At 38.2% G+C, this 16,259-nt stretch overlaps 2 protein-coding genes across 3 annotated transcripts in view; one reads left to right on the top strand and one right to left on the bottom strand.

Annotated features, from left to right (window-relative positions):
- LOC107658826 (solute carrier family 41 member 2-like) overlaps positions 1–995 on the top strand; it is a 19,908-nt gene extending 18,913 nt beyond the window's left edge. Inside the window, exon 10 of the mRNA XM_016447488.1 lies at positions 824–995. Coding sequence (XP_016302974.1) covers positions 824–862 — 39 coding nt within the window. The 3' untranslated portion in view covers positions 863–995. The remainder of the gene's footprint in view (positions 1–823) is intronic.
- Positions 996–5,228: 4,233 nt separating this feature from the next.
- Positions 5,229–16,259, bottom strand: part of LOC107658831 (carbohydrate sulfotransferase 11) — a 46,645-nt gene continuing 35,614 nt past the window's right edge. For both annotated transcript variants that reach the window (XM_016447495.1, XM_016447494.1), the window contains exon 3: positions 5,229–8,674. In XM_016447495.1, coding sequence (XP_016302981.1) covers positions 7,820–8,674 — 855 coding nt within the window. In that variant the 3' untranslated portion in view covers positions 5,229–7,819. The remainder of the gene's footprint in view (positions 8,675–16,259) is intronic.

Genomic DNA, 16,259 nt, shown 5'->3' with positions numbered 1-16,259 from the left:
TGTATATATGTATGTGTGTGTGTGTGTGTGTGTGTGTAAAGATTTTTGTACATTGTTACTAAGGTGCCATGAACAGCATTTTTCTATGGGGAAAAAAAGAGTTTCTAATGGCACCAGTGGGGGATTCTTTGTGTTTCTTTCTTGCCATGTTTTTTTGATACTCAAAATGTTTAATAAAGGTTTAATAAAAATGTATGTCCAATATCCTGATGTTTATTTTTTCATCCTTTGGACTCCTGAGGCCCTAATTTAATTCTGTCGACTGTAATTACCTGTATATGATGTCTTTTGAACTGCAGGGATGCAGCGAAACCTCTCTTATCAGTTTAGAAACCTCTTGTGCTTTTATGAGAAAGCTTTATGTACATTTGAGCAGAAGGTATTCGCTCAAATAAACAATAAAACATGAACCATAAACGGTTTTTATTTGATTACAAAGAGCACTGCCAAAAAAAATACATCAGGCACTTCATAGTGTGCTCCTAAAATTTGCGCTTTACTCCACCTGTCAGCAGTTTTGTCAAACTGAGCTTTTCAAACTCATTAGCCAAGCTCAGTTTTGTAACTTGATTTGCAGTTTGGTGGCCTGCTATTACTTTATTCACACATTAGCTTATTTATTTTATTACCTTTTACAAATCTCATTATTGGCTATTAAATGCGACTAGATTACACACACTTTCCAGACGTCACTTATCACTCAACATTTTTGACATGTCTAGTATATTATTGTCGACAGTCTAAAACAAAAGGCCTCTGTGTGAGTGTTTGGGAGTCTAGACAGGCCATGTTAATGATGGTTGTTGAACTCTCCTGTCTTCAGGGTTTAATGGGATTATTTGAGCGGTGTGCTGAAATTTGAGCCTGCTCATAAACGGGCCCCAAATCGAGCCAGAGGGACCATGCTGTTTAGCACTCTATTAAAGCAGACCCAATCTCCCAATGCAGCCCACAGCCCGCATCCCTCATGTTCACCACTAACAACAAACAGGTCATCAAGCCAATGTACTGCTCTTGTGGAGCTAATCAGAGCAATGAGTTTAAAAACTGACTTTGATTTTTGTGGGTTTTTGTTGTTTCCTGCTGGAAAATTTGAGGTTTTACATGGTCTCTAGTTGGGCAAGCTGGTCTGAATAGTTTATTTGCTTGACTAGTAAATGGTGGACCAGGTTTTGTCCTGGTAGACCACCTTGGGCTAGCAAAAACCAGCTACCCTGTTCCAATAACCAGCTTTAGTTTCTTAAAGAGACAGTTCACTTTAAATGAAGATTCTGGCATCATTTACTCACCCTGATTTTCTTATTTTGTAGAATTTAAACGAGGAAATGTTATGAGGATTGGGATCAAGGATTTTGGATAATAAAGCACCGTAAGAGTAGTCTGTGTAACTCATGCACTATGCTCAAAGTCATATGCCTTTGCCATCACTAATCATCGAGTACATCTTAAAGATGGGATTTGGAGTCATCCCCTGGCACGAGCATGAGAGATGAAAGTTAAATACAAGCCAAAATGATGGTTTAGACTAAAGGACTTCATCCAACAACTCCACTTCAATCAGTTGTGAGGGCCGCTGGACTTTACAGCATGCTCTTTGCTCACTGTGGTCACTTTTATTTCTCCATTTGGACTACTTATCGAACATTTTCATTTTCTCCAGCACCATTTTTGACCTGAAATCGTTTTGAAATGTGGCATGCCAGTGCAGGGATATTTTAAAGGGATAATTCACCAAAAAATGAAGAGAAATGTTACAGAAAATTTTATCATTTGCTCACTCTCATGTCGTTCCAAACCTGTATGAGTTCCTTTCATATGTGAAGCGCAAAAGAAGATGTTTTGAAAAATGTCTCTTTTGTTCATACAATGAAAGTCAATGGGGTTCAGCTTGGTTTTAGACAAAAACAATTGAAATATTCTCCAAAATATCATCTTTTGTGTTCTCCAGAAGAAAACAAGTCAAAGAGGTTTAGATCGAAATGAGGGTGAGTGAATGATGCCAGAATTTGTATTCTTTGAGTCAACTGTCATGACTTTAATTTAAACATGTTTTGAAAATGTTTGCTTCATCCTTTTCCTCTTTATCATCAGTATTTGCTAAATTCAGCCATGAGAGAGAAAGATGTCAGCAAAAGCTGTCATGCTTAGACACCAACAGAGAGCGCCATTCTGGTGTTAAATTCCTCCTCAACTGAAGCTGAAGCCAAAGGGTTGAAGGAGTTCAACTGTTGTGCAAATGGATTGCTATGGATTAATCAAGTATACAGCACTGAGAAACCCTTCTCAGGGAAATGAATGGATGGAAAATCTCAGCTGTGATTGAACCACAACCAATTTCATCCTTGGGAATTAAGGAACACTTCAGTCAAAATATCGTGCGAGTTGGGTTTTAGAGCTTGGAGATTATACCAAATTATAGTCGTTTTCATCTACGCCTGCATATTAGCAGTAAACAGCGTAGCGGTCCCTAAGGGAACAACATATAAATTCCCACAAACATCATCATTTCATAAGTTAGATAATGACAGAGAACTGCTGCCAGCTCGACCCTGCACGTTCGCTGAGAAAACCCAAACCCTATCGCAATGCCAAGTTTGATGTGGCTGAAGGACCTCATTCAGAGGATGAACTTCGCTCTAGCGGTAAATGAATTGGTGTATTCTGAGCGTTGTTGAGAGGTTATGGTGGAGGATGGAGTGTGGACGACCATAGCAGGTGCGGTAGCATGAGAATTGCACATTCAGCAAGAATAAACCCCAAAGCTCTGGATTTTCAATGCGAAGTTAGGTTTTGGCTGCAATCTAGCTTTTGACACCAAAGTGACAACCCGCTACTGAAGCACAAAGACTGCACATGAATCTTTCTTCACAGTGAAGTGACACATTTTTCTGGCAGCCTGTAACGCAGATCTGTTGCACCTATGTGGCACAAAAGCTTGGCACGCTTTTGCGTTTCCTCTTGCATCAAATCTTCAAAGGTCCCATTTCAAATCTTGCTGGGATATAGCGGGGCGCTCATATAACCAAACACATCTGGACTCACCGCAAGTCCTGGGAGGCCCTGCAAGCACCACAAGGTGAGCCATATTGTCAGAGACTCAAAAAACATGGCCTTGCTAAGAGGCTAATAACTGGGTTCTTTGATACAGTAATGATGATATTATTAGGGAGTATTTAGTCTCGCAAAACCACATATTTGAAGAATAAAGTCTAGTTTGCTTTGCAGCTTCTTACACCCTAGAAAGCAGCATATTGTTGATTGATATGTAAACAGTCAACCACTTTTCAGGTAGTTTGGGTTAATCTAAAATAGTTGATAGCAAAAAACTAAAGCGTCAGTCCAAAACACAAGACTCGGTAATGTGAATTTTTGTCTTTCCAAAAGAATTGAATATTATATATTATAAATGATAGAATATTATAATATTTGGAGGGCCTATATATTATTTCAGAAAAAGAAACTTAGGCAGGCTTGTGCATAGTTTACATATGTGCCACATTTTATGGTAGCACTAATGCGTCAAACAAAACTATTTTAAGCCTCAAACCTGGCAAAGTCTACTTATTAATTCCTCCTCAAAGACCTTCATTTAATCAATTCAGAACCGAACCTAATGACTTTCCGTTAACAGTTCTCTCACATTCTTTCCTCAAAGCGGTCAAATATTCTGACAGTGTTTTCTGCACTACAATTCACTGCACAACCACTAGTGACTCTACAGCGCGACACATACAGGTGTAGGTGATTAACCTATGTCCGATTACTGAACAAATGACTCTTTTTAGTTGGATCTTTTTAATGAATCATAGACATACAGCACAACCACTGTATTCTGTTTCCTGAACAATGACTCGTATGAGTCGATTCTTTTAAATGAATCATAAACATCGAGCGCAACCACTGTATTCCATTTCCTGAACAATGACTCTTATGAGTCGATTTTTAATGAATCATAAACATAGAGCACAACCAGTGTATTCCGTTTCCTGAACAATCACTCTTATGACTTGATTAATTTTAATGAATCATAAACATAGAGCACAACCAGTGTATTCCGTTTCCTGAACAATCACTCTTATGACTTGATTAATTTTAATGAATCATAAACATAGAGCACAACCAGTGTATTCCGTTTCCTGAACAATCACTCTTATGACTTGATTAATTTTAATGAATCATAAACATAGAGCGAAACCAGTGTCGTCCTCTTATGAGGAGTCATTCTTTTAAATTAACAAAAAAAAAATTCAAATTTACAATTTTAAAATTAAGTTGTTGTACAATAAGTGAGACTTCAGTGAGTGTAGTTACTGACTGGTTATTCACATAACAACACCTCATGAGTTTTGTCAGTAGCCTAGTATTTTATAAAAATGTGTTCGTTGTTGCTTAGTATTCATTATATATAGGCTAGTTAATGGCAGTTATTTATTTAATTAATTAAATGTGTTTTAGACAAAATGAACTCTTTTGGCAATGGAATTGCATTTTATTACCTCAAAGTAGTAAAAGAATCATTAATAGGTCTGTTCATGAACTAAATGTATTAAATTCTATATGATTCCCATTGATAAGCATGAACATGACTTGTTTTCAAGTTTTCTTTTTCAGGTATACTATAAAGCCGTCCCTTGGCATTACTGGCCACAAGCAGCTGAGCTACAGTAGCCATAAATGGTTTCAAACTACACAGTAAGCTCACAGACAAACTTAGAAGTTGTTTATCCAAAGGTGAGGGATCGCATTCAGCCTCTTCTTATTTTGAATTAGGCCCATTAAACTCCCTCAGGATTTAAGGAACATTGTAATTGAACAAATCCCCTATAAGAAGCTGTGAGCAGAGCCGTGCGGTGCAGGATCTGAAAAAGATTTGATGTTTTCCTATAGATCATGTTAGCATAAAGTGCTGGAAACCATGCCAAATGAGGAGGAACAGCTGTGTTAAAAAAGATCCCTTTAACAACTGACAACATTTTCACTCGAGTTTAATGATTATGTGGAGACAGACAGTGACAAATTGGCCGCTAAGGGTTTCAGTTTCAGCTTTATTGAGAAAACAGAGGAGAGAGAGATAGAGAGAGAGAGAGTGTGAGCGCGTTCTCCAGGGAGCGCATTGATCCGACAGTTCACTTGGTACAGCTGTGTTAAAAAAGATCCCTTTAACAACTGACAACATTTTCACTCGAGTTTAATGATTATGTTGAGACAGACAGTGACAAATTGGCCGCTAAGGGTTTCAGTTTCAGCTTTATTGAGAAAACAGGAGAGAGAGATAGAGAGAGAGAGAGTGTGAGCGCGTTCTCCAGTGAGCGCATTGATCCGACAGTTCACTTGGCTTGTATTTTTCCCATTTACAGTGCGAGGGTCCGACCCAGTGACCCGGCAGAGTCCATCCTGAATACAGAGGAGGAATAAATAAATAAATTAAACTGCGGATAGTCGGAGAATGTTTGTGAGCTCAATAAAGCGAGCAGACGCGCTGAAAACAAATACGGAAACACTGAACCAGTGTAGACACTGATTATTAAACAGGCACATGGAGTAACAAGTAAGATGGTGAGCCTAGCTGTTCTGTACTACAGTGTGCCAAGTTAGCTAAATGTGATAAAACCTCCATCTGGGGAAGTGCTCAGCTGGAAACATGAATCATAAAGAAAGCAAATCATGTTTTGTATTTCCAAAAATGAAAAATGCTGCATGCAACGTGAGTGAGCTGTTCTACATGTGATAGAGTGACCGTTTGAAAGGCACTGTGCCTGCTAATGTGGGCGCTAATGCGTGTATTAGCGTGGCTGTCGTGTGGGCGCTAATGAGGCTGTAGCGTGTTTGTTGTTACAGAACAAATGAAATAAACAGTTTATACACTGAGAAACCATTCAAGCATACTTTGTTTTCTTAGCTGATGATTCAAAAAAGAAGTTCAGACATGAGTGATTCGTTTTGCTTCAGATTCATTTCCTGTTCTGGCGAAGAGGAGAGCAGAGATTTGAACAGACAATCTAATAACAACTAGATAAAGGCTTTATGTGTCTTTGTGAAAGATAACACATGCTAAATTTATCAACTGGAATCTCTGGCATGTAAATCCGAGTTTTTGTCCTAACCAGCCAGTCAGTTGCCATAATTAGGCTATTAAATGACAACTCGGTTAAAATAAATAGTTTTGTAATTACTGGTTTTCCATGTTAAGGAATCTGCATGAGAATTTTAATCTTTTTTTTTTTAAAGCTTTTTTCATTTTTGGGGGGTAGGATAAGATTTAGGAAAAGCAGCGTGAGAAAGGAATAGCTGTACTGCATAGAGAGCTTGATAACATGGCTTGGTTTGAAAATATTTTTTTGCCACATTTTACCCTCTGCATCACTAGGGTGCTGCCACAAGAGTGTGTGTGTGGTCTTCATTAAATACCCTGTTCTACAGGACTTAAAATCCTGCTAATCAGCACTCACTTTTAAACCCAGGACTTTTCCTAAAAAGCAAAGAGATGTGGGAGGGAGAGAGCTAACAGAAGCCTTTAGCCAGAGTCAAGATTTGCTACTGACAAAGCCATTGAGATAAAGCACTAGGACGCATCCACTTGTGGCCATCGTGCACATAAATAAGCAATTTTCATAATTTTTGTGCACAGTCAAAGCAAATTAGGATCATAAAAGACAGCTTGCTAAATTAAAGGGTGTTCCTTTGAACTCAAATTGGGAAAGACGTTTAAATCATCTAATGGATGGAACAGATTTGCCTGCATTTTCTCTCTCTCTCTCTCTTTCTCTCAAACACGCACCACTGTGTGAAACTTTCACATGAGAACAGCTCAGAAAACAAAGTCCTGCCCGTTTCCGTACACCCGTCACAAAACAACCAGCGAGGTATCCCAGCAACAGTGTTCTGCATATGAGGCAAGACGAAATATGAACGAATTATGACAATTAAACCTCAGAAAGTCTCTAGCTCTAAGCTGATTTCCTTTCCTGCAAACAAAATATTAAGTCTTTTTCATCTCTATTTCACAGAGTAATTCAAATAATATTATAACGTGCTGCTCGCAGCAACTTTTTCCATTATAAACAAATACAAAATAAAACAAAACACCCAAAATCCTACTTTAAGAAGACCAACTGAGGGAGGAGGGGTTGTGGGAACAGTGTGCTTGAGGCCAACCCGCAGTGACCTCTGACCTCCCGACTGCTACAGATGCTCCCTGACTGACCCAGTGGGCGGAGCCCCTGCCTGTCACTCACATTTGGACACGCCCCCTTCGGAAGGCATCATTCAATGCCTCTTTTTTTGTCTTCTTATTTTAGTGTGCACCTTTAAATATGCACTGTATAAATAGACACACACAAAGGCCATCTGAGTATGGGAGAGAAGCGAGGGAACTTCCAAAGGGAACACAAAATTAGAAGTGGGGAATTGAAGTCAGAACAAGTCTGATTGTATCTCGAGTCTTATTATTAGTCTAGGCGCTCCTTTCTGTGAAGCTTCAATAATGGCGGAGGCAGCTGGCTGAGTATATTAATAGATAAACCGTTTGAGCAGGTATAGCTCAGAATCTGTCATATTGCTTTTGATGTTTGGAAACACTGAAAATGTACAATTCAATGGGCAAATACATCAGACTTTCAAAGTGGTCCGCATTTGCAGTTGACCGATAGCTCCTTAGTCTCTTCTCGAAATAAAGCAACCGTCCCTGCGGATATAAATACAATTTTACATTTGAGTGCTCGGTTGATTCCCCCGCCTGTGTCTTTCAACGACGGCCCTTCTCCCATTGCTCAACCTTGTTGAACAAGCTCGGAACGTGTGCGCAGCTGCGTACGTGTGTCTACTGCAGTTTTAGGTAGCTGGGAATGGAGTAGTTGAACATTAGAAAGTCCAGTTTGTAGAGTTGGTACAGCTGGCCTTGCTGCTGAGAGCTGATGTTGTTGAAAAACATGGCTGCCATTTGGTCGGTGGTACGGGTGGATTTGGCGTATGTCGGGAAGTGCAAGGAGTCGCCCACCCCTGCCAGTTTGAGCACGTAGTTGGCGTCCTCCTCCAGAGTCTCATACTTGCCCACCAGGTCGTAGTGGATGTGGCAGGGGTGACAGAGCGAGTAGACCGTCTGCCAGTGTTCATTGAGCGGAGCTTCTCTCTGAGTGCCCGGGTCCACCAGGTACTCAGCGAACTCTTGGAACTTCACGTCGGCGCCGCTCTGCAGGGCCTCGGTTGTTGCATTCTTGCGGTACCGCCGCACGATCTTCGTCCCGTAGCGTTTGTGAAACGAGGTGTTGTATCGAAGCGTGAATTTGTTACGGTAGGCCGACACCAACCGCTCGAAGGGCTCGCGAACGAAGAGGAACTTGAGGTAGCTCTTGAGCCGGTGGTTGATGTCGGGAATGCTGTATTGGTTGAGGGTCTTGAGGTTGGAGGGCACGTGGGCCTCATTCGACGGGATCTCCATGGGGTCGCTGTACTTGCCCCGGCCGCTCAGCACCATCATGACTCGCTTCCAGTTGGTGCAGGCCACCTTGGGGACGTAGCAGTAGATGAGCTCGTGCTCCTCGTCCACTACCAGGTGCTTGAGGTCGCTGGGAGTCAGGACGCGGCGCTTGCGGCTGGACACGCTGTGGGCGCGACATGTGTCTGCCACCTGATCCCGCCGGGCCTGATGCAACACCGCCGCCGCAGAGAACTCGGCCTGAGAAAGAGAAGAAGAAAAGGTGATGGTATTAATGTGAAAACCGATAAAGTAGGTCGAATGGTTGAACATAGCTCTGGGGCATCCAGTTCTGCTCCTGGAGGGCCAATGTCCTGAGGAGTTTAACTCCAATCAGGTCCAACACACTTGGCTGGAAGTTTCTAGTGAGTCTGAAGATCTTGATTGATTTGGTTCAGGTGTGTTTAATTAGGTTTGGAGCTAAACTCTGCAGGACAGTGGCCCTCCAGGACCCGGTTTGGACACCCCTAGCATAGCTATAGCAATGCCAAGGTCATGGGTTTGATTCTTAGGAAATGCATGAACTGATAAAATGTAGACATTCAATGCAATGTAAGTGGCTTTGGATAAAAGCGTCAGCCAAATGCATAAATGTGAATATAAATGTAAAGACTAATTTCCAATGTGGCATTTAAAGCACTGTAAAGACCATACAGTAAATCAGCAGGCTGCCATAAAGGGGAAAGTTTTGCGCCAGACAATATTATTAAAATCTTAGCTTAAATCCTCTACAGAAGGGACACTTAATTCTGCTTCCAGAGATCTTCCATCCTGCCATTCTTAGTTTTAACCCTTTAAGTTTAGTTTTAATGCAACATCCTGTCATTTCAAATAATAAGTGTGTTTAATTAGAGTAACTTAACTTTGAAGAAAGGTAGATCTGTGTGAGAAATATATTAAAATATCCTAAATAAATAATTGACTATACTGTCACCATACTGAAGCCAAAGCAAATTATTAAAATCTTATCTTGAGACTGAGCTGACTTTGATTTCCTACTTTTTATAACTATGACTGTCAATAAAATTACATGAGAATTTTCACACATTTTTTTAAATACAAAATTAAAGTTTAATTTTAAATTAACTTTTACAATCTTAAAAAAAAACATACATTTTGATATAAGATACTGTGCCTCATTTTGGCCAAATTATAACAGTAATCTTTGCGGATAAAACAATCCCAGAATGAACTGCACTGCACTGAGGGAAAAATTAATCCAAGACTGATGATAAAGGTGAGAGAAATATTGTAAAAATACTTTCCAAATGAGTTTAATCTAATTAAAATGGACTATTTCATCCAATATTTGTTCATGATATTTGCTTTCTGTTATCACATAAATGTTAAATTCTATTGCAATCAGTTGTAAGTCTTCCAGCGAGCAGTGCTATTTTGTGGTGTTTATCCTATTAAAGAGTGCTCTTAAAATCCTGAACTTCTTCCACTCTGTAACAAAAGCAGTGAACACACACCATCTCATCTCACCACATCAAACAAACCCAAGACTTGTGAAAAGTACTGCTGAAGGCCTGAGGCAGTGAAAGCTGAATCTTGCTGAGCTGTGTTGACCCATCTGCTCAATAGGGGCCAAAAGTTAAAGGTCAGTCTTACAGGTCAGTGGTGAATTTATGACTAACAATGCAGTATTTAGCATATATGCAGGATGTTTTCTAGTCATTCAGACATGCACTGGAATACTGGAAATTCTATCTATCTATCTATCTATCTATCTATCTATCTATCTATCTATCTTTTTGTGTGAACTATTCCCATTTGAGATATCTTTAGTAGTTGAAATCGATATTTCTAGCTCTGGTTTCACTCGGTTTCATCAAGTTTCTTCATGTTGTATGTAATCTAACATTTACAAAGAGAACAGCACTGTGCACTTCTCCAAAATCATTATTCAAACCTACAGCCACCCACATACTCTGTCTCTCTCTCTCTGTGTGTGTGTGTCTCAGCCTCTTTCGCTCTCTTTTATACACACCCACTCTCATCAGTTTAAGCTCTCTATTCCAGTGGAATTTTCCCAAGAGTTTGTGGCCAGTATCTCCGACAGGTTCTAAGATTCCTTGAATAAAGAGCCATTGCATCACCTTTTTAGCAGATAAATTAATATGGAAACGGAAACCATGTCTTTGCAGATACAGAATGCAAGATTATGTTGTGTAGACATTTAGCAGACACGTCAGGACTTTGGTAATAGAAAACCTTGCCCTGAACTCCATTATGCAGGGGTATAGATAGGAGAAATGGGGTCGCAAGAGGTAAAAAAGGAGGTGAAGAGCGGTAAATGTGAGGCAAATTAAGGTGGGATGGCTCCTGGTTTAGCCACTTTTCTCTTTCACTGTAAAACCTCTGCAGGTCCATTTTCTACAATCCTGTTTTCCTCTCTCTCTGATCTGTAATGCAATCGACCATGGCGTCTCCACAAGAGTACATCCACAGGGCCGGTTCAAAGCACAGAGAGTGTGTGATCGTGAGCTGTGTGTTGAGAGGACTAACAGCTACACATGTCAGTGACCAAAGCTACGTTCAGTCAGTCTGTGTTTGGGATTGAAAGTCATGTTTACCAACAGATGTGACTCTCAAATAGCCCTGTTCATACAACAGCTTACAGAAGCATCTCCAATACTGTCTGTATGAACAAATACCTGAAGTCACGCTCCTTTGCTGTTGTCACAATAGCTATGAATAATGCCTGTGATCACAGTAATGAAATTAAATAACAGAGATTGTATTTCCATAATACTAGAAAATAGTGGTCAACCACGATATATATATATATATATATATATATATATATATCACCAAGGTTGTCACTGAAGAGCAACTTGTACATTATGACCAATTAGCTGCTATTAATTAAATTAATATAAACATTTCTTACAGATATATTTTATCAATTATTTTCCAGATTATTTTTTACAATTATTTTTCTAAATATTATATTAAAGAAAATGTTATTGCAGTGCAGCAATGTTGTGCATCTAACTTCGAATTCATCAAGTCAGGTCCAAATATTTGTTTCATACAGATTAACTGATCAAATAAATTATTTTAAATATGTTCATAAATATGTAAAACAAATATTAACTTTATTGCAGCAATGTTGTGCATCTAAAGTATAAATCATTTTTTTACAGAAATATTTTTATTGCATTTTTATTACATAATTTTTTCAAATTGATTGATTTTTGAATTATTTATTTTTAAAATATTTAAGTAAATGTCGTATAAAAAATGTATTGCAGCAGTGTTGTACATCTATAATTATTTGAACTTTATATAATTATATTATTCATTTTCAAAATACTTTAGTAAACATTTTGTAATCATTTTTTATTGCGGCAATGTTGTGCAACTATAAAATCATGTGATACACACACACTTTTCCACCACTCATCTCTCCTCTCTAAAATAATGGCTATAAAAAACATTGATTGACCACTAGAGTCTTCACAATAAACAAAAAAAACTTGAACATACCATCAAAATTCATATCTGAATATTTAAGTGAGTCACTTTGTTTATAGTATGTGGTTGTTTATAACTGAACCGTGTGTGAAAAGAACCAGACTGAGCACTGTATCCTAACTGAGGCTATACCGTCCACAGGTTTTGTAATCTATTCCCGCCTGTTTCTCTCTTGCGCTCACACAGATCCAGCATCAATCTTCAACACGCACTTTCACCTCGTTATCAGAGCAGACAACGATGCTGCTAAGATATATGTGCTTTCTCTCGGCCTATCTTTCTTTGTTTCTCTCTCTCCCTCCCTCAGTATCTCTCTCGCTCTCAGACAAAAACACACGTTCACATGGTGCTCTATCAGTCTGTGACGCCCTGAGCTCATTTATTCCCAGCACACCAACACAGCTAGCTGCTCTCCACCGCAATTAGATAGCTGGAATGCATTCACATTACAAAAACACCAGAACGACACACACACACAGATGCCCACTGAAACTCTGGCGGAGGTTTGTGGGAAAGAAAAACAGACATATTTGCATTCAGTTGCAAAATGCATTAGTAAAGATTCAGCATTGCGAATTATTTGATAAATGAATATGTCGAATAATGAGTCAAAGTTAGTAAATGAGTATACAGCTGGTCAAGTGATCTTAAAATGTTGACCCTTCCATATAAAATTACGCAGCCTTTGTTAGGCTACTGATATGATTTTAACCATATTTTTTTCCTCAAACGTATCCTTAAATTCTTTACGTGTTAAATTTTAATGAGGAAAAAATGACTGCACGCACCTTTTATGAAATTCAAATCACACAGTAAAACACACAGCTGGCAGTAGCCTGCGGTAATTGTAACATTTTGTCAAGTCGATACGCTACAACAGAGCGTTGAGAGCAGATTTGCGTGAGTGTGTCTGAGGCGCGCTTGTGTTTGTGTGCGGTACATTTATTTTCACCACGTTCAGGCTTTCCTGAAATAGAGAGAATGCAAAACACCGTAAGAAGCAAACATAAACAGCACCGGGAGCAAAGCATTAATAATCACACATTCAAAGCGTCTGTTTGCCCACCAGAGAGAGCGGCGGGATGTTTCTTAAATATATTGGCATGTTTGGCCCTGTGGAAGTTTAGGAAGTAAACTCTTAAAAATACTTTCACACTCTAATTTACTTAATTTGTCTATTAATGATGTTCATCCTTGAAAATAAATGGATTGCATGCAGAATTCTTGTTATAAAAATCATAAACATTTACACAAACAGTGTCATTTCCACAAAATCTCAAATGATACAAATGACTGATGGAAATTACATTTAAACATTTTTTTGTTGCTGAGGCTATTTTCCATAGATAGCTATTTCAATTGATATATTATTAAATATTTAATAAATACTTTTGTTTTTAAGATTTTTATTTAGGTATTTTTATAATTTTATTCATATAATTGTTGGTTGCAATTTTTATTATATTGTAATAATTTGATAATATATATATTAAAATATATTTTGTAATAATGAATTACAGTATGATGGATTTTCAAAATGTAACACTGAAAGTCTTATTGAAAGCTCAAGTCTATTAGTTTGCATAAAAATGAACCCATATAGTTAAAGAAACAGCCAGTGATGTCTCACTGAAAGTTTGCTGCTTTTAGGAGATTGATTCTCGGTCACTCAGGTTATGATTTGACCCTGTGACCGCGACGACCTCAGAAGCTCTCAGACGAGCTCTTATAAGCGTGAGATGAATTATTAAAGAAAGTCAAAGCCTTGCCTCTCTCATCCTTTCCTCCATCTGTCCTCATGCTGAGATTTGTCATCCATTTATATGAGCTCAGAGAGGGAGATTAGCACACTCAAAGTGCTGAAGTTTAACTCAGAAAATAAATTTGATTTCCTTACTGGAGACCTCCACAATAAAATGAAAAGACTGAGTAAAATTTTCAGAATTAGATTCAAATCAGTCTGCACTTCTGTTCGCATAAGATATGCATTAACATTCATATTATATTATATTATATTATAAAACACATGTAATATGGTAATGTTATATAAAAAAAAATGTGGTAACACTTTACTTAAAGCCTTTATGTATAAGTAGGTTTCATGCATTAATTATGCCTTTGTAATGCACATTATAATGCATTGTATAATTTCATTAATAATTGTAACCACGGTTAATACATTATAACACTTATCAATTCATTGTTACACTATGCATTTTAAAATCAGTTATAATTATTTACACATGATCGATAATTATAATGCATTATACCTTTTAATAACCCTTTATAATGTATTATACATAAAGGCTTTAAGTAAAGCTTTAGCAAAATGGTAAATGTAAATTATTTTTGTGATCAAAGCTGAATTTTCAGCATCATTACTCCAGTCTTCAGTGTCACATGATCCTTCAGAAATCAGTATAATATGCTATTCAGTGCTCAAATATTATGATTTATTATTGGTATTCAATTATTAACAGTGCTTCTTATTGTTATCAATGCTGAAAACAATTTGGGGGGGTATCATGATACATCTTTCCATGATTTTTTGGCTGAATAGGAATTTAAAAAATAAATAAATAAATATAAAACTTTTCCCCCAAATAGAAATCTTTTGAACAATATAAATGCCAATTTAATGTGTCCTTGCTGAATACAAGTATGAAATAAATAAAAAAAATAGTAATAAAAATCTTACATTCCACTTATATCTTATAACTTTTGAATGGTAGTGTATCATGGTTTCACAAAAATATTAAGCAGCAAAAACTGTATCCAACATTTATAATAATCAGAAATATTTCTTGACAACCATATCAGGATATTAGAATGATTTCTGACGCATCTGTGACACTGAAGACTGAAGTAAAGGAATAATTTAAAATATATTAAAATAGAAAGCAAATTGCAATTTTATATTTATAATATGTCAATTACATTATGCAATCTATTTAAAGCAGGTTTAATAAATAAATATATTATATGAATATATTATAAATAAACATGCTATTCCATGCTAGTATGGTGTTCGAATCTAAGAAATACCTTCGTTTGTTTTTCAAAGCCTTAAAGGGTTAGTTCACCCAAAAATGAAAATTAAGTTTAATGCCACTCAGCGGGTGTTGCATTGCTTCAGTCCCAAAGAACTTAAATAAAAATCACACATCCATAAAAAAAAGTGTCTCACACGGCTCCGGGAGGTGAACAAAGGCCTTCTGTAGCGAATCGATGCGTTTTTGTAAGAAAAATATCCATATTCAAAACGCAATAATCACTTTAATGTAGCTTGCGCTCACTGTTTAAACAGAAGCAGTTCCGGGAGCATGACGTATGAGGTCAGTGTTGCGCACCTCGGGGTGGGTAGTAAAAAGCAGCCTAATTTTCATCTTTGGGTGAACTAACCCTTTAATTGAATCTGATCTTAATCACATCATGCTGAATTTCAAGCAGAATTGGTGCTGATACACAGGAAGTTTATCCTTATCATTCTTATCATTCGTCCATTACAGTGTGGACCCATCAGGCGATGAAGATTATGATGATGATGATGATGATGACTCATGCCTGCTGCGCTGAGTCCAGCTGAGTGCTGCATTAGTTTGTGCACGCGCGTCTCTCTGTGTTTGCTCAGTAAACACCAAACTGCGTGCCAGCTCTCAGACAGTTAATACCTCTTTTTAGCCGTCACATACACATATTCATACACACGCGCGCTGCTGATAAAGGTGTCCTTGTGCGTCTCTCCCCCTCACACTCAGTCCCCGCTTCAACGCGCTGCTCGTCTTGACGGATCTCTTGTCTGTCTCTCAAAGCGGAGGACTTGATTTAGTGCTGCAACAGTAAAATTTATCCCATGTCAATGAGAGGAGGAGGAAGAGGAGGAGGAAGAGAAAGAGGCGAACGAGCTTCACAAGAGACCAAATCAAATTGTCCGAACTGTAAAAGTTGAAGCAACTTTTCCATGATTTCGCTAACAGCCACACAGCAGGGATGAGCTTGTTCGTTCTCATAAAAACACGCGTTTACACTTCATTTTAATAACGTAGGCTACTAAAAAGGTCTAGCCACTGTGTGATGGTGTCGTTCCATTGTTACATCATAGCATGACTATTGTTGCATCATCCCACAATACAATCAGTGCCTTTAATATGGATATTTTTACGACTGCCTGTTTAGCCCCGCCCACAGATTCGCACGTGTAGTGTAAATAACGAGAAGGGCGAACGCAGAGCTATGCTCTACGCAGAAACCAAACAATAAAGATGCTCCGAAGACAACAAGACGCTGTGCAGTGCCAAGTTGT

Source organism: Sinocyclocheilus anshuiensis, unplaced genomic scaffold, assembly GCF_001515605.1.
Source record: "Sinocyclocheilus anshuiensis isolate Anshui unplaced genomic scaffold, SAMN03320099.WGS_v1.1 scaffold283, whole genome shotgun sequence".
Classification (NCBI taxonomy): domain Eukaryota; kingdom Metazoa; phylum Chordata; class Actinopteri; order Cypriniformes; family Cyprinidae; genus Sinocyclocheilus; species Sinocyclocheilus anshuiensis.
Note: the sequence above shows the minus strand (reverse complement) of the source record. Positions and strands in the feature narration are given on the sequence as shown.